This window comes from Pongo abelii, chromosome 12, assembly GCF_028885655.2.
Source record: "Pongo abelii isolate AG06213 chromosome 12, NHGRI_mPonAbe1-v2.0_pri, whole genome shotgun sequence".
NCBI classification, from domain to species: domain Eukaryota; kingdom Metazoa; phylum Chordata; class Mammalia; order Primates; family Hominidae; genus Pongo; species Pongo abelii.
In genome coordinates this window covers 28,932,190-28,957,432 of record NC_071997.2, presented here as the reverse complement: position 1 = coordinate 28,957,432, position 25,243 = coordinate 28,932,190, and the positions used below count along the sequence as shown (strand labels likewise).

The following is a 25,243-nucleotide window of genomic DNA, read 5'->3' as shown; positions in this document are numbered from 1 at the left end:
AGCAGATATGTGTTGACACCTGCTCACAGTTCTAGGCACCATTTGAGGAGCGGCTGCCCATCCCTGCGCCTTCCTGCCACTGCCCTGCCTTCATCTTTCATGTCCATGTTATTCTAAAAGTGTACCGAGGTCATCCAGCTCCTACCTTAGGAAGGAGCTTTTCTGGGATGATGACTGCTTCTACTTTTATTTTTATCCCAAGATGTGGAACTGTCACCAAGGGTGTATTTTATTTCCATAACAGGGAAAATGGTTCTGAGGTGTCATTTTTTTCTAACCTGAAGATTCTATTTTTCCTGATATCTAAATGTGATGGGGGATCAGCATGAGAAGTATTGTGAGGTCCTTGGTCAACAGTAAACATAGGCCAGACATGGTGGCTCACGCCTGTAATCCCAACACTTTGAGGGGCAGAGGCGGGTGGATCATTTGAGGTCAGGAGTTCGAGACCAGCTTGGCCAATATGGTGAGACCCTGTCTCTACTAAAAATACAAAAATAGCTGGGTGTGGTGGCATACACCTGTAATCTCAGCTACTTGGGAGGCTGAGGCAGGAGAATCGCTTGAACCTGGGAGGCAGAGGTTGCAGTGAGCTGAGATCACGCCACTACACTCCAGCCTGGGTGACAGAGAGAGACTCTGTCTCAGGAAAAAAACAAACAAAAAAAACAGTAAACATGACCTGTGTATCATGCAAAGAGGAAAGGACCATTGCACACTCCTTGTTTCCCAGGCTGAGTAGGCCTGTTCTACTGACCTCCCAATCATGACTTCTGAGACAGAGAGCATCGTGTGCCATCTGTCTTCCTTGGCTTCATTGGGCCCAGAGATAGAAGGCAGATGGGTGAAAAATAGAATAGCCAGAGAAAAGGAAAGCAAGTACAAAACTTGGGAGAACCTGATGGAGAAATGGAGACCTTTTTTTTTTTTTTGAGACAGACTTTTGCTGTTGTTGCCCAGGCTGGAGTGCAATGGCGCGATCTCAGCTCACTGCAACCTCCGCCCCCCAAGTTCAAGCAATTCTCCTGCCTTGGCCTCCCTAGTAGCTGGGATTACAGGCATGCGCCACCATGCCTATCTAATTTTGCATTTTTAGTAGAGACGGGGTTTCTCCCTGTTGGTCAGGCTGGTCTCGAACTCCCAACCTCAGGTGATCCACCTGCCTGGGCCTCCCAGAGTGCTGGGATTACAGGCATGAGCCACCATGCCCAGCCAAAATAGAGCCTTTTTATGATTTTTTTCTTTTAGTTTTTTATTATGGGAAATTTCAGCACACACACACACACACACACACACACACACACACACACACACACACACACACACACACAATTAATTTTAGTGAAGAAAAAAACAAAAAACAAATCAATACATTTTCAATACAAAATGAAAGTTTTGTTCATTTCATGTAGGGAAATGGCCAGAATAATATAAGAACCTGCCCTGTGCTCATTGCCTAACGTCAGCAGTTCTCAACCCAAGGCCATCTTGTCTTTTGTATGTTCCCACCCACTCTGCCCTTCCCCCACTGTATTTTTTTAATTTTTTTATTTTATTTATTTATTTATTTTTGAGATGGAGTTTTGTTCTTGTTGCCCAGGCTGGAGTGCAGTGGCATGATCTTGGCTCACTGCAACCTCCGCCTTCCGGTTTCAAGCGATTTTCTTGCCTCAGCCTCCTGAGTAGCTGGGACTATAGGCGCATGCCACCACACCCAGCTAATTTTTGTATTTTTAGTAGAGACAGGATTTCACCATGGTGGCCAGGCTGGTCTTGAACTCCTGACCTCAGGTGATCCACCTGCCTCGGCCTCCCAAAGTGCTGGGATTACAGGCGTCAGCCACCGCACCCAGCCCTCCCACTGTATTATCTTAAAGCAAATCCCAACAGCAGATAATTGTATCCATTAACATTTCGATGTGGATTTTAAAAACCATTGTCATAATATCATTAACTATGCCTAAAACAAAACAATAATCCCTTGAGATTTCTAGTGGCATTCCATATTCCAGCTGTGGAAACTTTCAATCTGAAATCCAAGTGAAAAATTACACCTTCATTGGGAAAGAAGCTACAAAGAAACCAAAACAGACCTTTTTGTTTTCTTATAGGAAAGGACAATAAAGCAATGGGAAAGTGATTTCAGAGAAGTAGCTCTGGTCTTTGCCAATTTCCAGAGGCCTGTCCAAGCTTACCTGGGTGCAGTCCTTTGCACCCCCCCAAACTCACTCCCTAGTTGCAGGTGTGCATTGCCGGGCTTCAGTTAACTCTCCGTGAAGGTTCATTTCATCACACACATTTCACATTTTACAACAGTGCTCTCTACTACATTGCTAGTCGTTTAAAATTTGGCCACATGGCAAAAATGTGTGTAATGCAGGGGTCTTTTTTTTAAGTGTTGATTGAGCACATAATTCAAAAGTCAGAATATTAAATAAACATCTCTGCCCTTTCTTTCTTCCAGCAGGCAGCTCAGAGAACGGCTCTCCGCGCTGTGTCTGACAGGTACATTTTGTCATTTTTATGAACTATAAATTGCTTTATGAAACATTGAGCCCTATTTATTGTGGCATATAATTCATAATCGGATTTTGTCCCTAAAGTATCTGTGAACTGGGATGTTAAACATTTTGCATGCTTGGATTTGTCATACGTGTGTGGAGTTTATCACTGCAAAAATCGCCTTGCTGTATTTCATAGCAAGTATGAAGAATCCCTTGTTGTGCAATGAAACAAGAGACAAGAAACTTAGAGAGAAAGGCCTGAATGGTGCGGTAAATTCTGAACTTTGGAACTGGCTGAGATCTAAGCTCATTTTTCAGCAATAAGTACTTCATTTATTTTGAGATGTTTTCTTCAGACTTTTTCCATATCATTTCACCGGGAGCTAGCTATCTTTTGATAAGATTCTCTCTCTTGAAATATTTTATGCACATAACCCAACAACTCACGGTCCCACGTGCTTGACTTTTTACTCCTTGCTTTGGCTTCTTTCTCCTGGCACGTGTTACTGAATGAGATGTGTAAACCTCATCAAGAAACTCACACAGGCTGTATTTTATATCCTGCTTTGTCTGAAAGGCTGTAGACAGATAGCTGAATGCGGGTATGTAAAGTCACTTTCTAGAACAGACCAGACCCTTGGTTTGGTTTGGTTGGTTTTGGTTTTTGTTTTTTCACTTACTAAGATTGGAGAGAGAGAGAGTGTGTGTGTGTGTGCACACGTGTGCATGTTTTGAGGAACTGTCAGGAGGTAAAGATGAAATCCCTGTGTGTCTCCACAGCATTAGAAGCAGCAGAAGGAGCTGTGCCCTTGGCTGACTGGCTGGCAGGCACCTCCACATTGTCTAGCTAACCTTCACCACCCTGCCTTCCTTCCCAGTTCCTTTTTCATGGAATGAGCCATCATTGACTGTATAAACCAGCTTAGCTCGGTGCTTCCTCCAAAGTAAAACCTGTCGCTTAGGCGAATTATCTGGTGTGCATGAGTGAAAAGCATTTTCTGTGTGGTGGCAGACTGAGCATGAGTATTTTTATTTCAATTACAAAACCTTCCCCATGACAACCACACGAGCCTGTGTGTCCTGAGTGGCTGGCACATGATCTTCTGGAATTGCTTTTGGGATTTTCACAAAAGCTGATGACTGCTCTGCTTCTGAATGTGTCAGTAGGCGGAGGAAAGAGTCTAGATCAAAACACATTTAGAATATAACATAGTCATTTCTTTCCTATACATATTTCTTTTCTGCCTTTGGCTTTTCTTCTTAAGTAAGCAATTCCTTCAACAAAGTGCACTGAGACACAAGGGAAAGCCCTCAAAGTTTACAAAACTTTGTCATTGTTAACGAGTACAAGATTTCTTTTGGAGATGATGATGTTGTAAAAATAGATTATGGTGATGGTTGCACAACCTTGTAAGTATACCAGACTACTGAATTGTATGCTTTAAATGGGTGAACTTTATGGAATGTAAATTATATTTTAGTAAAGCTACACATATAAATACAAAATGTCATTATGACCTTTAGTAGAATGAATCAAAACCTATTTTAGGAAAATAAGGATTCATTTTGAAGACATGATCGCAAATACAAAAGCAATTCATCAGAAACTAGGACTGATACATTCGAAGATTTCTTCCCAAAACATGTACGACTTTGTCCTAAAGAGAAAATGTCCGTGGATTTTAATGATGAACAATGTCATTTCCTTTAAGTTTTTTCTGATATTTTCACAAAAAATCCCTTGTCAAGCCCATTCCCCACCCAAAAACAGAGGTTTTCATTGTCACCAGTCTTCTTACAAATTTCTTTATCCTCAAATACAATAGGGCATTTCCCTTACTTTACTGTAGCACTTCTTCTATTCAGAATTGGTCATTTCAAAGTGACGAGTTGACTTTGTCTGCTATTCTAGCAATGCAGTTGTGTAAAGCTACCTTCTCTGTGCTTTTTCTTTTTTCTTTCTTTCTTTTTTTTTCTTCAACTTGTATTTTAAGTTCAGGGGCACATGTGCAGGATATGCAGGTTTGTTACATGGGTAAACCTGTGCAGTGGTGGTTTGCTGCACCCATCAACCCATCACCTAGGTATTAAGCCCAGCATCTATTAGCTGTTCTTCTTGATGTTCTCCCTCCCCTGACACCTCACCAGCAGGCCCCAGTGTGTGTTTCCCCATCATGGGTCTCATCATTCAGCTCCCACTTACAAGTGAGAACATTTGCTGTTTGTTTTTCTGTTCCTGCATTGGTTTGCTGAGGATAATGGCTCCATCCATGTCTCTGCAAAGGACATGATCTTGTTCCTTTTTATGGCTGTATAGTATTTCATGGCATATGTGTACCATATTTTCTTTACCCAGTCTATCGTTAGTGGGCATTTGGGTTGATTCCATGTCTTTGCTACTATGAACAGTGCTGCAGTGAACATACACGTGCATATGTCTTTATAATGGAATGATTTATATTCATTCGGGTATGTACCCATTAATGGGATTGCTGGATCAAATGGTATCTCTGCCTCTAGGTCTTTGAGGAATCACCACAATGTCTTCCACAATGATTGAACTAATTTACACTCCCACCAACAGTGTACAAGCATTCATTTTTCTCCACAGGCTCTCCAGCATCTGTTGTTTTTTGACTTTTCAATAACAGCCATTCTTTTTCTATTGTCTATTCTCTACTGATTCAGGGCCACAGAAATAATCCCCATAAGTTATAAGCATTTGTAACCATTTCAAGATGGAAATTAAAACCCTTCTTCAAAATAATGATTTTAAAACACCTACTGAATTAATTGCATTCATATTTTCTGGTTTTTAAGTAGAGAATAACTTATCTAGTGACAGATGTCATTTTCTATCACATTACTTATCCTTTTGAATAAACCAATATTTTCTGGAAAAATGACCCGAGTGCCTCAAGTCAGACCACTGTATGACTTGCCTAATGTTCTGTCTGCCAGAGAAACCTCAGGGTGGGAAAGGAATTGAGTAAAGATCTCCCCAGGTCCTGAATATCCCAAAGTGGGGTTCTAGGCCCAATATCTCTGGCTACTTGGAGGCTGGTATTAGCCTATTATACATTCATTTACACAAACCATCCTAGTTTCCTAAACTTTTTGCTTTCAGCCTGTTATCACCTCTTTATATAAAATTTCATAACGATTAGGTCGTGCCTTCATCTTTGTTCTTGGGGGAGAAGCACTTTTTAGACCTCAAAAGGTGCTTCATGAGTTCTATAATTCTGGGACGGGACAGAAAAGCCCACACTGGCTCTGGCCATGCACACTGGTTCCTCATGGAGGACCATGTCTGTGACACACTCTGGGTCTCATCCTCCTTCAGAACCTCAGTGTCCTGCAAGTTTGCTCATCCGTGGGCTCATTTCACTTCCACTGAGCCTCAACCTTGAGTGTCCGGTGAACACAAGGACATTTAGATGAGGCCGGAGCTATTTTGTTCCAAGATGTACAAATCGATGATGAAACAGGATTTCATTGACTTGGGTTTGATGGAAGGACATGAGTTTACACTGTAGGAAGCCAGTTTTTGTTATCTGTTTCCCTATAAGGAAGCCCGACTTTGAAGCCTTGAGATCTGACCTGATGAGACCAGTTATAAGAAAAAGAAAGGGGTGTGTTTCCCTTTCCCTTCCTAAGGGTGGGTAGAAGTCTCATCCCTCTGGGTTGTTGGAGGTTAGAGAATGTCCAGATGTCTTTGGAAAGTCAGTCTTGTCTTTCCATTTCTCCAGTCTCCTGGTTTATTTTCTAAATTGGCATTTCAGCACAAATCCAATATCTGACAGTTCAGACTGTAGGCTTTAAAGTTAAGAGAATCTTCTGTAATCAATACACAATCTTAATAAATTAAAACTGTGATAATTCCATTACGTAAATTTTAAAAATCAACTGTGATCATCCCCAAAAAACCTTTTCCCTTGCTTGGTTTTGCCTGACCAATGGACTTAATTTATGGTTTCAACCCAAATAGGCAAAATGTACTTCAGGTTGAAACTGAATCACCATGGCAAGCAGAAGGGGAGTTTGGGCTTCAGCCCCACTCGCTTGCGCCTCGCACCCAGCAGTGACGGGAAGGGGTGTGTGAGAGTGGGACGGTGCGTTGTCTGTTCTTTTCTACTCCGGACAGTAGAATATTTTATCTATTCTATACCACTGAGAGTCAACTGGCCTACCAGAGGCCCATTTATGTCCCCCAAAAATGAAAAAAGCAGACAAACAGGGCAGGAAGAGATGGCAAAATTCTTTTTCTTTTCTGGTTTTGTTTGTTTGTTTGTTTTTTGAGACGGGGTCTCACTCTGTCACCCAGGCTGGAGTGCAGTGGTGTGATCACAGCTCACTGCAGCCTCGACCTCCCAGGCTCAAGCCATCTCAGCCCTCCCCATGCCCTGCCCAGTGCCATGGTAGCCACCATGCCTGGCTAATCTTTGGACTTTTCATAGAGGGGGGGGCTTCACCACGTTGCCCAGGCAGGTCTCGAACTTCTGGGCTCGAGTGATCTGCCTGCCTTGGCCTCCCAAAGTGCTGGGATTACAGGTGTGAGCCACCGCACTCGGCCTGGCAAAGTTCTTGACAAAGTAAAGAAGCCAATTGCAAGAAAATCTCAGTTTGCAAAGGGACACAATTCGTCTCACTTATTTGCTGCTTATTGTGTGCCTCTCATGTGTTTTTTCTTCTTATGGGTCAGTGTATTTGATGCTGGTTAGTAGAGACAAAGAAGAGGGACAAACAGGATAAAGGTGGATCTTTGGTGTGGACCCTCTGCACTGCGAAAGATGCCACATCACTGCCAATGTGGAAAATATGCAAAGTGCTGTTAGGAAGAAGGAAGGATATGTGTGCAGCATATGAAGTACCTTGAATACGATTAACTTCCCTTCATGAGTAGTAAATAGTAGATAACTCTGATCAAAAAAGGGATTCATGTGATTTATCAAGCTGAGCAACTGTGCGTCTGCAGAGAAGCTGGAGGTCAATCTTGAAATCTAGGGCAAGAGGAGCACTAGGCAATTGCCAGGACTAAGAAGTTAATCATACCCTTGGACTGCTTCCATCTGTCTCAGAGCGACAGCGCTGCTCTCAGCGAGCAGGCATGCTTTATAGCAGCAGATCAGGAATTAATATTTTCTGTGAAACCTCAAGCATCATTTGCAGTAACTTGGGTTTTATAAAAATGGAACATAATTTTGTACGAATAAATCACATTTAGCTAGAAATATGAGAGGCGGCAAAAAATTATGCTTGACTTAAAAAAAAGAGAGAGGAACGAGCAAAAAAGCCAACATGAAAACAGTTGTTGAAGCGATGGCACTTGGAGGGCACAGATAGCCATGTGGTTAAATTGTGCATATAATCATCTTCTGAAATGTCAGCCTGCGACTCCAGCAACGGCTACATTTTTATAGCCTTGGAGATGCATCACCAGACTGTAACCTGTCTGCCCATCTGGCAGTATCTCAGGCTCAAGATCCATTTATATTGAAATCCAAACAACTGCCATTGATTTATTCATTTATTTCACAAATATTTACTGAACGCATCCAGCATGCTCTGTGGGGTGCTGTGCTGGGGCTGGGGGTGCCAGGATGAGAAGCAGCCGTGTGGCTGTGCTCTTGGCTTCACCAGCCAGACAAGTGTTGCCTTTGCGAGGAGAAAGGACTCAAGGCTTACACATTTGCTGCCCTCAGTTTTGCCCTTTCTCGAATAAATCTCACACATCCAATCTCCTTGTTGCCCATTAGGGAGTATATAATGAAATTAAGTAAATGAGGAATTGCCTAGAACTAACGGAGTTTCACCTCCACGTAGGTAGAAGAATGTGAAATGGTCTGTGTCCAGAAGCCAGATCAGAAATGGCCCATAGCAAGGTGGGGAGGGCAGTGAGTACCCGCCTGGCAGCGTGGGGGGTTGGATTCAGCTTCATTTTCCTGACCCCTTGTCAAGTGGACCAGCTCCAGCCAGACAAAGGAAGTGTGCTGGAGTGGCCATCAGCACAGAAGTGTACCTTTCTGGGTAATGTGTCACCCAGTCCCCTGGCCATGTGAGAGGACAGGCACAGTTGCCACACAATACTAATAGTTGGTCTCTTCTTTAAGGGTAAAAAAAAAAGGAGGTGGAGCACTTTTAAGAAAGTGTTAAGGTTCCATGAAGATGTTAAGGTGGCGTGCTGGCAGGTGCACATCAACCCTGCCCTGAGGCCCTCAGCAGCCTTCGGTCTCCCCAGAGCAAGACGGCTCCTTATAGAGAAGTCTTTTAGGGCTGGGCACAGTGGCTCACACCTGTAATCCCAGCACTTTGGGAGGCTGAGGCGGGTGGATCACAAGGTCAGGAGTTCAAGACCAGCATGATCAATATGGTGAAACCCCATCTCTACTAAAAATTCAAAAATTAGCCGGGCATGATGGCATGCGCCTGTAATCCCAGCTACTCAGGAGCCTGAGACAAGAGAATTGCTTGAACCCAGGAGGCAGGGGTTGCAGTGAGCCGAGATTGCACCATTGTACTCCAGCCTGGGTGACACAGCAAGACTCTGTCTCAAAAAGAAAAAAGAAGTCTTTTAAGTATGCCATATGAATAAAAACTTTTTAAAAATCCATTCCCTCAAGCGTTTATCCCTTGTGTTATACTCTTTTAGTTATTTTTAGATGTACAATTAAGTTGTGAATAAAAACTTTGAGAGCTTTAGAGTTTAGAATCACTATCACATTTACTTTCTCATTTTATGATCCTCACAACAACCCTGAAAGATAGATGGGACCCATTTTACAGATGAGAAAACTGAGCCTCGAACAGGTGATGTGACTCACCCAGGGCCACAAGTGGCAGAGCCAGGACTAGATCCCAGGTCCCCGGACTCCTGGTCAGTATGATTCTCTTGCCTCCCATCATGCACCAATAGAGCAGCTTGGCTGGGGTCAGAGATAGGAGGTTTGGGCCACGTTTTGCATCGTAACAATATTTCTGGCTTGGTAACCTTTTTATCTCTAGCACCTAGCACAGTACCTGGCAATTAGGAGACACCGTAAGTCATTTGATAAATGAATGGATGAACTAGACCAATGCTTTGTGGTTAAAATAATGGCAACTTTGGGCTTAAAAGAGAAAATAATTCTTTGCAACTGTGGCTATCCATCCTTGCAACAGATGCCTCAGGAATCACAGGTAGATGATCAGGGGCTCATCGCTTAATGGCTCAAAGAGGTGTTCATGCCTGCTTGTATGGATGTTATAGAATCCACAAACACACAGGGGGAAGAAATGGGAAAATGAGAAAAAAACTCAGTCCAAAAGTAGGCAAGAAAGTCTCAAAAAAAAAAAAAGATCAAAACCACTCAGTATAATTAAATTAGAGTGGAATTAGATTAGAAGTCAGTAACAAAAGAGAACTATATGATGCTATCGAGAAGTCTCTTGTAGTGAGTGGGGATTGGGCCAGATAGCCTCTGGCTCCTCCCTCCCTCTCCTACCCCCTCATTTTTGTGCTTCGTACTGTTGACATGACTTAAAGTGTGCTGTCTTCACCAACTATTCATACTTATGTTTTTCATTTGTACTTCTTCATTCATTCAGTGAATATTTACAGTACTGAATCCCTAAAACGGTAGGGATTCTGCTGGTCTCTATAGAAGAGACAAAAATTCATTACCCAAGGATTCCACTCACAGGGAATCTGCAGTGTGGTAGAGGACATGTAGGCTTGTGTATAAATACTGAGTATACTACAACGCCGACATACACATAAGTAGTCATAGATCTCCTTAGAACAGTTGCGTGTCCGGTAGTGTACTGAGCATCTCACATACCTTACTTCATTTAATCCTCGCGACGACTCTCTTGGTGAGGAAGGAAGAATGCAATGTGAGGACCTTAAAGAGATATTTTCCATGAAACTCCATTTCATTTCATTTCATTTCGTGTTCTTTTTTGTTTTTGTTTTTGTTTTGAGAGAGTCTCGCTCTGTCCCCCAGGCTGGAGTACAGTGGTGTGATCTCAGTTCACTGCAACCTCCACCTCCTGGGTTCAAATGATTCTCATGCCTCAGCCTTCCGAGTAGCTGGAATTATAGGCATAAGCCTCCACACCTAGCTGATTTTTGTATTTTTAGTAGAGATGGGGTTTCACCGTGTTGGCCAGGCTGGTCTCCAACTCCTGACCTCAGGTGATCCACCCACCCCAGCCTCCCAAAGTGCTGAAATTACAGGCGTGAGCCACCAACACCTGGCCTCATTTCGTGTTCTAAAGTACTCTCCCTAAAATCCTAGTGAGTCTTGCTTTCCAAACTCAGGTAATTCACCCCCAGTCTGGAAAGCCACAGAGTGGTCTGTGCGGCTCCAGAGTTGGTGCTTTTAGCTACTTCAGTAGCAGCCCTCTGCATCGGACTATGAAGAAATCAGTGTCACTGGAGGGACACAGGTACAACATTACCCTACTCTCTGACAGGGGAAGGAAGGGGGGAGGACACATATGAGGTGTCATGTGGATGACAGGAAGCATCGGGTGACCCAGTAGTGGAGAAGGGAGGAGAACACAGAAGGAATGGCCTGGGCAAGGCCAGGCTGCAGGGTGGACAGGGAGTGGCAGACCTCCCCTCTGTGGCTGTGGGCATCTGAGTAGAAAGTGTCTGAAGCCAGCTCTAGACAGCTGCCAGTGCAAGAACGCGTGGGAGAGTCTTAGCAGTGCATCCCTTAAGCATGGGGTCAAGCCTCATCTTCCACGGAAACCTTAAATAGCCAACTGCCCCAGCGCCCACAGCTCCTGTTCCATCAGCACCTCATGTAATTCCTGGCATAGGCCAGCTTACAGTCTCTGCCTCCTTTATTTATGTCTGGTCTTAACTACTGAGAGCAGGAACCACATCTTGACTATTAGTAGTACTTTATACAAAATGACTGCTCAATCATGACTTATTGAATGCAGTAAGACCAAGAATGCAAATTATGCCACTCATTTATGCTGTCATGATTAAGGAGACAAGAAAGCAAAAGAAAAAACCCTCTGGCCCAGCTTTCCCTACTCTCTCCTCTTTTTACAAGATATCATGAAGGAAGCACAAGAGTTTGAGTCTTTGAACTTAGTCTGGAATTTACTTTGAGCAAAGCATTTACACATCCAAGTCTCAGCTTTCTCAGTTGCAGAAGCAGGATGCTACTAATGCCCTCCTTGTTAGGTTTATGTACAGATTAAAAGAGGTGATGAATAGAAAAGGCGCTTCCTTTCTCCCCCCATATGATAGCAATTACCTCATCGCACCACCAAGAAAAGTCACACGTGAGGTATCATAAGATGTTCTTTGATTTAAGTCCTACCAAGAGGCTTAAAAACCAAGAAAAGAAAATAACAGAGTATGGGTTTAATGTCTGAAGCAATTCATAACTAGTAGTATGGGGCATGTTTTTACACTGATATTATAGAAAAACAAATATCAACAAATCCTAAGAAATATCCCTTCTATTACTCATGCCATCCCTATTTTGAAATATGTTTTAGTAGAGCCTGCTCTCTCCTAAAAGCCAAACTGTGGGTCTTTGGGTCCCAGGTGAGGCTCCTGCATGCCTCCGAGGAGGCTACCACCTGTCTCTGCCACATTGTCTTTCTACTTTACTCACGGAAAAAAGTCATCCTGGGCTGGGCACGGTGGCTCACACCTGTAATCCCAGCACTTTAGGATTCCCCTCACTCGAGGCCAGGAGTTCAAGACCAGCCTGGCCAACATGGTGAAACCCTACCTCTACTAAAAAAAAAATACAAAAATTAGCTGGGTGTGGTGGCACACCCCTGTAATCACAGCTACTCGAGAGGCTGAGGCAAGAGAATCGCTTGAACCCAGGAAACAGGTTGCAGTGAGCCGAGATTGCACCATTGCACTCCAACCTGGGTGAAAGTGAGATTCCGTCTCAAAAAAAAAAAAATTTAATTAAAAAAATAAATACATAAAAAAGTCACCGTGGGTCATTTCCTGACACCTTTCCAGCTAATCTCCAAAGAATTGGTCTCATTTTATAATTTCAAAGTAAATAATACTTATTATTTCAAAAGCAAACAGTAATGTTCGATAACGTGGGGGAGCCCTGACAGAGAACTGTCGGGGGCAGTGTGAAGAGAGAGAAGTGCCAGCTGAGTCTCCATGCAGCCCTCTCCTCTCTAACAGGCCCGGCAAGTACCATCTATATTCACAAAAGTGTAGCCTCTTGGCCTCACTGCTCCAACAGAGAGGCCACAGAGGTGTCCCTCACAGCCCTTTGGTGGCTGTTAGCTCAATCCACTGCATTAACGTGAACAAACGCAGGCTGTTGGGTCTAAAAATCAGCTTTTAAAAGCCCCTCTAGTACTAATTTCCACAATAAAACAGAATGGCTCCAGAGAAGCCATTGAGTTCTATCAGGTACATAATACACATTCTAAAAGGTCCCAAACATGTATTTTACACAATAGAAGAAGAGAGCAGGCCGAGGATACAGTCTTTTGAGTAAATAAATAACGAGTTGTATAAAGCCACTAATTGCCCTTTAAGATGGTTTAGTGGCCAGGGATTCCTGAGGACTAATACAGACTTGCTGCCTGTTGTCTGGCAAGGAGGCCACAGCCCAAGGCGCCTCTGGGTGAAATTCAGTTTTAACCCGTTCAGTCAATGTTCACAATTCCCACGAGCCTGCAGGAACACATGGGGTGACTTGATCTGGGGCACAGTTAGAAGAGTTTTGATCTCTTTCAGAAAGAATAATAGCGGTCTAGGCTGCACAACAACATACATGTACTTAATGCCAGCTAACTGGACACCCGTGGCCAATTTGATGTTATGTGTATGTTTCCAAAATTAAAAACAGGAAAAACAGGCGGCGGGGGGGAAGAGCGAACATCCTGCAGATGCCAGTTTCCCAGGTTCTCCCAGATGCCCCCTTTCTCATAGGCCTGGGGTGGGAATCCCATGTTCTCTTTCCTGGGTTTGAGGTGCTGGAGTTTTAGCCTGGACATCCCTCCTTTCCTTCTCTGCTAATGGAGAAGACTTCCTGCAAGTTACTCAGATCTTCTGTGGGCAGGGGGCCAGCTGGGCACAGCCCCACCCACAGCCCCTCCCCTGCTCCTTAGCCAGGTGTCTGTGACCACGGAAGAGAAAAACTAACCCGCACCACCAGAGTCCCCCACCTGCACCACCGGAGTCCCCCAGCCTCACTGCAGTCTGCGAACACTGAAAAGGGCCAAAGGGAACCAGACTCTCCCTGGAGGCAGTGAAAAGACAACTGGTTCTGGCCGGTGGCTCACGCTTGTAATCCCAGCACTTTGGGAGGCCGAGGCGGGCATATCACCTAAGGTCAGGAGTTTGAGACCAGCCTGGCCAACATAGTAAAACTTCGTCTCTACTAAAAATACAAAAATTAGTCGGGTGTGGTGGTGTGCACCTGCAGGAGGCTGAGGTAGGTGCTTGAACCTGGAAGACGGAGGTTGCAGTGAGCCAAGAGCATGTCACTGCACTACAGCCTGGGCAACAGAGCAAGACTCCATCTCAAAAAAAAAAAAAATACTGGTTCTGGCCCATTGTCATCCCACTTTGTGCTCCCTCTCTTCTGAACTTATCCTCAGACTAAGTATATTAAGTTACCAGGGGTAAAATACTGAAATCACTAAGCTATAAATTATTTTTACTTGAGTCTTTGTCACTAGGTCATACTCCTTTTGAATGCCAATGTAGCTGTCCCTTCTAGACCAAGGACAACATAACACTGTGTGTCTAATGCTTAATGGTTCATTTAACTTGTATTTAAATTTATATCCAAAAAAATTTTAAGTATCCAGTACACATGACATCTCATATTTGGAATTAAGAGAGAGAAGACTTAATTAGCATAGTTTTCAGTGTTTGTCACTGCTATCTACCCTACTTCTTGTTTTAAAATATCTATTGCTGAAGTAGAAGTACACCTGTTCCTTCTTGAATGTACTTAGATTAAATTAAGCACTTGCTGTCTGCATGGAATGTGTTGGTTGGTGATTGGTTAATTGGTGGTCGGTTCTGTTAGAATGTTTACACTGATGCCAAGTGAAGGTACACCTGGTAGTCCCCCCTTTTTAATTTTGCATATGTCGTCACCATTCTCATTGAGCCAGATCTGACCTTAAAAGCAATCCAAATGCAACAAATGGTCTATGTGACAGGGAGAAAAAAAGATTCAAAGAAGATGCATTTCAGTGCCGGTATGTGTTTCTGAACACAGGTGCCGCCGTCTTCATCACTCATGCCTGTGCCTGCAGTGGGCGGAGGCCGTGCTGCAGAAGCATCTGTGATGAGTGGGTGGTTTTAAAGCCAATAGATAGACTGAGGTGTTTTGCTTTGTTTTGCTTTGTTTAAAACCAAACTACTTAACTACTTTTCATGGGAGTTAAAGTCATGATATCAAATCTGTTTTGTTTTGTTCTGTTTTTCATCTCCTTTTAGTGAAGAAAACTGGCCAAAGCCCATGGAGTCTGTTCTCTCTGGTTTTAAGAGCCCTTCAGGCCAGCACCCCCTACCCACTCCCGTCCTCTCCATTTCCCCCCTTTTCCCACCCCTGGAACAGTCCCACCCTGACCATTCCGGTCTCCAGCCTGGGACTCCCAGAGCCAGCTGGAGCACGCCACCCTGCAGCTGCTCACTCTGGGCACAGGGCCTGCCCTCGCCTCCGCTCACAGGCTGCCGCCCCGTGACCTGATCCCAGAGGTAGCCCCGGGCCAGCCTTGGCTGCATTGGGCTGGCTGGCCTTTGATGACTGCATTTTGGAGCCTGATAAGCTCCCCTGTGGCTGTGGAAAGGTTAATGTGCTCCCTGTTCACTGGGGCGGCCTGACCTTCTGACTCCATCCAACTCCCTTTCCTGTGCGGGCTCCCGGCTGTGGCTGGCTGGCCCACTGCCGCGTCATGTCCTCCCGCTGGCCCTCAGAATGCAGCATCAGACCCCAGCCATCTGCATGCCTGTTATTTGGGGACAGCCATTCGATCTGCCAAATTCTGAACAGACTTCCTGTATGTAATTGTCCGTGGCCTTGGTTTTGAATTGTCACACTGCCTTCTACCCCATTGCCCCTCTCATCCCGAGAGGCAGCATTTACTCAGTGTGACAGTGCTCATTAATTTCAGGTCAGTTCCATTAAAATGTTGAAGTGAACCAACTGCTTGTGAAGGGTAAGTCCATGGCCCCTTTTTCCATTTCACAGACAAAGTAAGCCTGCTCGCTGGTCCCAATCCAGCCAATTGGACAGGGCCTCGGTGAAGCCCAGCCCAGGCCAAGAGTCTGAAGCGCTCGCAGCTCCCCACGTGGCCTCCCTGTGGCCCTGTTCACCCTGTTCCCAGCCAGTGAGTCAGGGAGCCACATTAGGCCACAGTTCCTCATCTTACTTTGGAGACAGAAACCCCTATTCAGCCTGGCTAATGCTGGTGCTAAGAAGCCAAGAAAAATAACCATGGACCCAATGCAAGCGCAGCAAATTAAGGTGTAGTCATCTGAGGGACTACGTGAAGGAGGTCCAGGTTCTCTTTGAATCATGGCCCCAGCCACTAAGCTATTTAATGGAATTACAGAAGGACTGTGGTCATGGCCTTCGCTGCTGTTGGAAGATTCCCACCAAGCCAGATGATAACCTGCCCCTCTCTGACAAAGGCATGTGGTCCTGGCAGATGTGGGGGGCGGATGTGACCTCGTAGTCTCTCAGGGTTGCATGCTTGCTGCCCCAGGCCTTGTGCTGGGGGCTTGCTGCCATCATCCCATTTCATCCCCAGACAGCCCAGGGGGCAAATGTCAGTATCCTTGTTTTACACATGGGGAAACTGAAGCCTAGAGAGATGGAGCCACTTGCCCAAGGTTAATGAACACAGTAGAGGGTAGAGCCAGGTTTAGGGGTGGCAGTGTGGCCTTTGGCAGGGAGGACCTGGCAGATGGAGCTAGATGCCTGAGAGATCCCTCTTCCATCAACCTGAGTGCCCTTGAAATAGAACAAAATTGGCCAGGTGTGGTAGCTCACACCTGTAATCCCTGTACTTTGGAAGCCCAAGGTGGGAGGATTGCTTGAGCCTAGGAGTTTGAGACCAGCCTGGGTGCCATGGCAAGACCTCATCTCTGCAGAAACACACACACACACACACACATTAGCATGGTGGCACACACCTGTAGTCTCAGCTACTTGGGAGGCTGAGGTGGAAGCATTGCTTGAGCCCAGGAGGCAGAGGTTACAGTGAGCCATGACTGTGCTACTGCACTCCAGCCTGAGTGACGCAGTGAGACCCTGTGTCATATATATATATGATATGTGTATATGTATGGTATGTATATATGATATATCATATACATAGAGATGTGTATATATCATATACATAGAGATGTATATATATCATATACATAGATATATGTGTATATATCATATACATAGAGGTATGTATATATATCATATATATAGATATGTGTATATATCATATACATGGAGATGTGTATATATCACATACATAGAGATGTGTATATATCATATACATAGATATGTATATATATCATATCATATAGAGATATATATCATATACATGATATACAGCAACCATATATATATGTGTGTGTGTGTGTGTGTGTGTGTATATATATATATATGACAGAATCCAGCTCTGCCTCGAGTCTTGCTCACAGCACAAGTCTGAGCACTGCACGTGGGGCCAGGGGCTGCTCTGTTCTCCTGCCCAGATGGCTGGATTCTGCTGGGGGCTGCTTGCAAGAACACACCTCGTCTAGTTCTGTTCTATCCAAGGGAGTGGATCTGGGGACTTCAGCCATCCTTCTGTGTTCTGCACTTAAAAATAGAAGATGACAAAAAAAACTTGAAAAGTGCAATGGTTGTGTTTAGACATATAATGAAGGAGGGGAGTGCCAAGCCAACATTATTTCCTAAGACATATTTCTTGAAGCTTTTCCCCTTCATTCCAACTGACTGGAGAACTATTACCTATTCACTAACATTTGAAAATGAAGGACAGATTTTGCTCCCTTCTCTACACCAACTTTGTATGCCATGGGTTTTTAAAATGTGAATGCTGCCCATATATTGTTGCTCTGGGCACTGGCCTTCAGTCATCCTAACTCCCTTGCCTCAATGAGGAAGTGAAACTCCAGGGCTGTGGAGACCATGCAGATTCCCTGAATAATCAGAAGGGCTCACCAGTGATTTCCTGGGTCCCCTTCAAGCCTTGGCTCTGCCAAGCCACAGCTTAGCTCTGCCACAGCCTCGTGTGACTACAGACAGTCACAGAGGTTTCGTTCTCCCTCACCTGTGCATGCACATTGTCTTGTCTGTTTTCTCTTGGTGTAAAGGGTTACCTGAGACTGGGTGATTTAGAAAGAAAAGATGTGGCCTGGCGCAGTGGCTCACGCCTGTAATCCCAGCACTTTGGAAGGCCAAAGCGGGTGAATCACCTGAGGTCAGAAGCCAGCCTGGCCAACATGGTGAAACCCTGTCTCTACTAAAAATACAAAAATTAGCTGGGCATGGTGGCACATGCCTGTAATCCCAGCTACTTGGGAGGTTGAGGCAGGAGAATCACTTGAACCCAGGAGGCATAGGAGGCAGTGAGCTGAGATCATGCCACTGCACTCCAGCCTGGGTGACAGAGCAAGACTCCATCTCAAAAAAAAAAAAAAAGAAGAAAAGAGGTTTATTTGGCTCGCAGTTCTGCAGGCTGTACAGGAAATGGGGCACTGACATCAGCTTGGCTTCTGGTGAGGGCTTCTGTGCTGCATCAAAACATGGTAGAGAAGGTCAAAGGAGAAGTGGGCAGGTGCAAAGAGGGGCCAGGCAGTGGGGAACCACTCGCTTTGTAAGAACCCACCCTCAGGGACTAATACATTCCGTGAGAGCTAATCCCATCTTGCCAGGATGAGAACTCACTCACTTCTGGGAGGACGGCACCGAGCCTTTCATGAGGGATCCACCACGGGCATGACCCAAACACCTCCCACCAGGCCCAAAACCACACAGTGAGGATCAAAATCCAATGTTGGCTTTGTTGGGGGACAGAAAAACCATATCCAAACTATAGCACACATGCTGGCCCTTCTCCCTGGAGCTGTTTTCCTTTCCCGGTTCCTTTTCTTTCCTCCCCTCCAGCTTACCTGGCCACCTTCTACCCATACGTTAGGCTACAGCTTAAACACCCTATCCCCCAGCAGGCCCTCCCGGCATTGCCATCGTCCATACAGCACCCTCTGCTTGCCTTTTGATGACCCTCATCACTGCTGTGCTGAGACACCTCATTTCCTGCCTTCCACGGACAGCAAACCGCAGCTTGTGCCTGTCACATCTCGGCATGTGTATGGTGCCTGATGCACCCCTGACTATTGACTGACTGACTTTATTTCTCTGAGTCTTTTTTCCCATCTGTCAAGTAAAGAGAGTAATAGTCACCCATCCACCTCTCAGCACTGTTGTCAAGCCTTAGCAGATGATTTTGGGGAAAGAGGCGTGTAAAACAAAAAGCTGATTCCAAATAACCCATGTCTCTAGGTAGTACAGTTGCACTAAAAAAACAAAAAGCAACATGATTTGCCATTAGCCTTGACAAGTGATAAAGGATAAAGTCAAACACTCCGTTACCTCCTTCACCTTCAACTCTTCACCTCCATGTTTAGGGTGTCTGGTGACTTCTTTCAAATGGTGACTGATGTGATAAGGTGTACAATAGTAATGCTGGTAAATATTCTCATAGACAAGGAATTACTGAAGTTACCATTACAATCAAAATCATTTTAATTACGTGAGACTTCAACTAATTTAAAATCCTGTTTCCACAGGAGCCTCCTTGAGCTTCTAAAACTGTCTCTACTTGCTTACCTGGAGATAGTCTGGGAAATTTTCTTCTACCTTTCGGTGAGCAACTAGAGGAATTCAAGTAGACAGGCAGCTGGGTAGATGATAGGCAGGAGCTGGGCCCCTAAGAGGGCTATTCTGCTCTCCAACGAAGCCTGGCGCTCTGGTCTTCCAAACCCCAGCCCCAGGGAGCTCAGAAGGCCCCAGTGGCACCACTCCCCATGCGATGCCCTGGACGGACCATAGCTGCCGTCACCCCAGCTTGCGCCCGTGCCCCTGTATAATTACAGGTCGTGCCTCCTTCACTCTTAGAAGTGTCCTGGTTTAAACCACAATGAGATATCGTAGTTTCTCAAACTGAAACTCAGTACCCCTTATCACACCCATTAGGATGGCTACTTAAAATAAGAATTAAGAAGTGTTGAGGCCAGGCACAGTGGCTCACTTCTGTAATCCCAGCACTTTGGGAGGCCGAAGCAGGCAGATCACCTGAGGCCAGGAGTTCAAGACCAGCCAGGCCAACACGGTGAAACCCCTTCTCTACAAAAATACAAAAATTAGCCTGGTATGATGGTGGGTGCCTGTAATCCCAGCTACTCGGGAGGCTAAGGCAGGAGAATTGCTTGAACCCGGGCGGTGGAGGCTGCAGTGAGCTGAGATCATGCCATTGCACTCCAGCCTGGGTGACAGAGCGAGACTCTGTCTAAAAAAAAAAAAAAAAAAAGTGTTGGCAAGGTTGTGGGTAAATTGGAACCCTTATGCATTTTTTACGGGAACTAAAATGGTGCAGACACCGTGGAAAACAGTATGGCAGTTCCTCAAAAGATTAAAAATAAAATTACCACATCATCGAGCAATTCCACTTTTGGGTATTACCCAAAAGAATTGAAAGCAGAGACTTGAACAGATGTCTGGACACCCTGTCCACAGCAGCATTATTCACAATAGCCGAAAGGTAGAAGCAATCTCAGTGTCCATCAGCAGATGACCGGATAAACAAAACTGGCATATCCATACACTGGAATATCATTCAGCATTACAAAAAAAGGAGATTCTAACACAATGCTGCATCACAGATGAATCTTGAGGACATTGTGCTAAATGATAGAAGACGGTCACAAAAGGACAGATATTGTACGATTCCACTTATATGCAGTATCTGGAGTAGCCCAGTTCATAGAGACAAGAGGTAGAATAGTTGTTGCGAGGGCTTGGGGTGATGGAAGATGGGAGTTGCCGTTTAAGGGGTATTGAGTTTCAGTTTGGGAAAATGAAAAGGGTTCTGGAGATGGGTGTTGGTGATGGTTGTACAGCAGTGTGAATGTACTTTAACACTACTGAACTGAACACTTAAAAATAGTTAAAATGGTTATTTTTATATTGTATGTATTTTACTATAAGTAACCTCTTGATAGGCAGATGGGGACAAATTTAAAGGACATTGTCTGGATTGGGTGTCATGACAGGTGGCAGTTCACACAAGAATCAGGCCACCTATGGAGAGAAGTCCAGCTTAACCCTTTCATTGACCTGGGGCTGGGGTTCTTTGGGAAAGAAGAGCACATGCATTTCTGGAGAGCTAGTCCTGGGACTTTGGCGGTCAAGGGACAGGATGACACATCTAGGCATTCCCAGGAGCCAGGCCCTCCCTGAACCCCACTCCATGTTCTGCTCTGCCTGCCTCCCTGTAGCAGCTCACAGTGCTTCCCTGTCTTCAGCCTTAGCTGGTAGCTGCTTCCTTCTGAAATGCCCTCCTCTGTCTCAGCTCCACTGACCCTATTGAAACCCGGTGTTCTCTACCACGTCACTTCCTCCACAAGGTGAGCCCAGAACACGCCTGGTGATATGGTTTGGCTCTGTGTCACCACCCAAATCTCATCTCAAATTGTCATCCGCACATGTCAAGAGAGAGACCTGGTGGGAGGTGATTGGATTATGGGAGTGGTTTCTCCCATGCTGTCCTTGTGAGTGAGTTCTCACTCGAGGTGATGGTTTTAAAAGTATGGCACTTTCTCTTTGCTCACTCTCTCCTGCCACCATGTAAGACATGCCTTGCTTCCCCTTCACCTTCCACCATGATTTTAGGTGTCCTGAGGCCTCCCCAGCCATGTGAAACTGTGAGTCAATTAAATCTGTTTCTTTATAAGTTACTTATTCTCAGGTAGTTTCTTTATAGCAGTGTGAAAATGAACTCATACACCTGGCGTCTCTCTTTCCACCAAGGCAGGGGCCACTTTGCTGTACCCCAACCGTGTGAAAGCACCCCTGCGGATTCTCCCTGGGACTGCAGTCCTTCCCACTCTGGCCTAATCTCTATTTTTGTTGTAAATTTATTGAGGAAGCAGTAAAGACTGTATCCTAGTTATGTCTTTAATGCTGAGTCAGGTGTTCAGTAGCTATTGTAGACTGATGTTTTTTAACACCACTGCCATCACTGTGGTTAGTATTTAACATTTCCGTGTTAACCTCCCCCTTTGCAAGCTTCATGCAGCGCATCCCCGTGATGCTTCCAGTGTTATCTTTACCTCTGGCCATGAGCTTTCCGATGAAGAGCATCTCCTGGAAGTCTTGACGCTAAAACCTTGGAAAAGGCAAAGCTCCTAAAAGAAATGTGGGTCTTCCTGAGCTCACCCTTCCATGATGTTAGTGTTTCTGAGGTGTGGGGACACTTGCCCCCATAGGCAGCCCTCAGAAGGGGGTCTATAGTGAAACATGGTACTTGTCACCAGCTTATCTATCTCAGCACCTGTTATGAACTAAATGTTCACGTTCCCTTAAAATTCACACAATGAATCCCTAATCCACAATGTGATAGTATTAGGAGGTGGTGCCTTTGGTGGGGGTGATTAGATTTCGGTGAGGTCATAAGGGTAGGATCCCATCATGGGATTAGAGCCCTTATAAGAAGAATAAGAGGGACCAGACCACTCACAAAAGAGAGGTCATGTGAGCACATGGCAAGAAGATGGCCATCTGCACACTGGGACGAGGAGCCTCCCCATGGGACCAAATTCACTGGCACCTTGATCTTGGATTTGCAGATTTCAGAATTGTGAGAAATAAATGTCTGTTGTTTAAACCTCCCAGTCTATGGTATTTTGTTATAGCCAGCCCGAACTAACCGAGACACCATCCTACCTGCCTGTTCTAAAAAAGGGAAGCTGCACTCAACATAGTCAGAGGGTCTACGTAATTGGGTCTACAGAGGAATTGCATCATCTCTGATTGCTTTGAGCAGTGTTTTGTAGTTCTCATTGTAGAGGTCCTTCACCTCCCTGGTTAGCTGTACTCCTAGGTATTTTGTTATTCTTGTGACAATTGTGAATGAGATTGTATTCCTGATGTGGCTCTCGGCTCAGCTATTGTTGGTATATAGGAATGCTAGTGATTTTTGTATGTCGAGTTTGTATCCTGAGACTTCACTGACAAAAGTCACTCAGGGCCAAGCCTTAACTGAAATGGCTGATTAACCTAGCGAGAGCAGTACTGGGTCAAAACTGATCAAAAGTCAGTCATATTCAACAAAGTACTGGAAGTTCTGGCCAGAGCAGTCAGGCAAGAGAAATAAAGGGGCCGGGTGCAGTGGCTCACACTTGTAATCCCAGCACTTTGGGAGGCCGAGGCGGGTGGATCACTTGAGGTCAAGAGTTTGAGACCAGCCTGGCCAACATGGTGAAACCCCATCTCTACTAAAAATACAAAAATTAGGCTGGGGATGGTAGCTCACACCTGTAGTCCCAGCACTTTGGGAGGCTGAGGCAGGTAGATCACCTGAGGTCAGAAGTTTGAGACCAGCCTGGCCAACATGGTGAAACCCCGTCTCTACTAAAAATAACAAAAATTAACTGGGCATGGTAGCACGTGCATGTAATCCCAGCTAGTCGGGAGGCTGAGGCAGGAGGATCGCTTGAACACGGGAGGCAGAGGTTGCAGCGAGCCAAGATTGTGCCATTGCACTCCAGCCTAGGCGACAGAACAAGACTCTGTCTCAAAAAAAAAAAAAAAAAAGAAAAAAAAATTAGTCAGGCATGGTGGCATGCGCCTGTAATCCCAGCTACTCAGGAGGCTGAGGCAAGAGAATCTCTGGAACCCAGGAGGCGGCAGTTGCAGTGAGCCAAGATCACGCCATTGCACTCCAGCATAGGTGACAGAGTGAGACTCTATCTCAAGAAAAAAGAAAGAAAGAAAGGGTATTCAAATAGGAAGAGAGGAAGTCAAATTATCTTTCTTTGTAGATGACATGATCCTGTATCTAGAAAACCCCCATTGTCTCAGTTCAAAAGCTTCTTAAGCTGATAAGCAACTTCAGCAAAGTCTCAGGATACAAAATCAATGTGCAAAAATCACTAGCATTCCTGTGCACCAACAATAGGCAAGCAGAGAGCCAAATCATGAACTCCCATTCACAATTGTCACAAAAAGAATAAAATGCCTAGGAATACAGCTAACAAGGGAAGTGAAGGACCTCTTCAAAGAGAACTACAAACCACTGCCCATGGAAATCAGAGAGGACACAAATGAAAAAACATTTTATGCTCTTGGATAGGAAAAATCAATGTCATGAAAATGGCCATACTGCCTAAAGTAAATTACAGATTCAGTGTTATTCCCATTAAACTACCATTGACATTCTTCACAGAATTAGAAATAAACTATTTTAAAGTTCATATGAAACCAAAAAAGAGCTCTAGTAGCCAAGGCAATTCTAAGCAAAAAGAACAAAAAGCTGGAGGCATCGTACTACCCAACTTCAAACTATACTACAGTGCTATGGTAACCAAAACAGCATGATACTGGTACAAAAACAGACACGTAGACCAATAGAACAGAATAGAGAGCCCAGAAAAAAGGCCACACACCTATAACCATCTGATCTTTGACAAAAGAAGCAATGGGGAAAGGATTCCCTATTTAATAAATAATGCTGGGAAAACTGGGTAGCCATATGCAGAAGATTGAAATTGGACCCCTTCCTTATACCATATACAAAAATCAACTCGAGATAGATTAAAGACTTAAGTATAAAACGCCAAAACTATAAAAACCCTGGAAGACAACCTAGGCAATATTCTGGTCATATGAATGGGCAAAGATTTCATGACAAAGATGCCAAAAGCAATTGCAATAAAAGCAAAAATTGACAAATGGGATCCAATTCAACTAAAGAGCTTCTGCACAGCAAAAGAAAACATCAACAGAGTAAACAGACAGCCTTCATAATGGGAGAACATTTTTGCAAACTATGCATCTGACAAAGCTCTAATATCCAGCATTTCTAAAGAACTTAAAGAAATTTACAAGAAAAAAAACAACCCTATTAAAAAGTAGGCAAAGGACGTGATCCGACACTTTTCAAAAGAAGACATACATGCAGCCAACAAGCATATGAAAAAAAGCTCAACATCACTGATCATTAGAGAAATGCAAATCAAAACCACACTGAGATACCATCTCACACCAATCAGAATGGCTATTATTTAAAAGTCCAAAAAAATAACAGATGTTAGCGAGGTTGTGGAGAAAAAGGAAGGTTATACACTGTTGGTGGGAGTGTAAATTTTATTTCAGCCATTGTGGAAGACACTGGTGATTCCTCGAAGACCTAAAAACAGAACTGTTCAACCCAGCAATTCCATTACTGGATATATACCCAAAGGAATATAAATCATATTATAAGACACATGTATGCATATATTCATTGCAGCACTATTCACAATAGCAGAGACATGGAATCAACCTAAATGCCCATCAGTGGTGGACTGGATAAAGAAAATATGGTACATATACACCATGGAATACCATGCTACTATGCGGCCATAAAAAAGAACAAATCATGTTCCTTGCAGGAACATGGATGTAGCAGGAATCCATTATCCTTAGCAAACGAACACAGGAAAGGAAACCAACTACCGTATG

General features: G+C 44.6%; 1 protein-coding gene across 9 annotated transcripts in view; it reads left to right on the top strand.

The window, feature by feature from the left end:
- The window catches only part of AFF3 (ALF transcription elongation factor 3), a 616,655-nt gene that overhangs the window by 501,675 nt on the left and 89,737 nt on the right, over positions 1 to 25,243 (top strand). For 8 of the 9 annotated variants that reach the window (XM_063713526.1, XM_063713522.1, XM_063713524.1 and 5 more), the window contains one exon: positions 2,465 to 2,505. In XM_063713526.1, coding sequence (XP_063569596.1) covers positions 2,465 to 2,505 — 41 coding nt within the window. The remainder of the gene's footprint in view (positions 1 to 2,464; positions 2,506 to 25,243) is intronic. The other variant, XM_063713523.1, reaches the window with a different exon arrangement.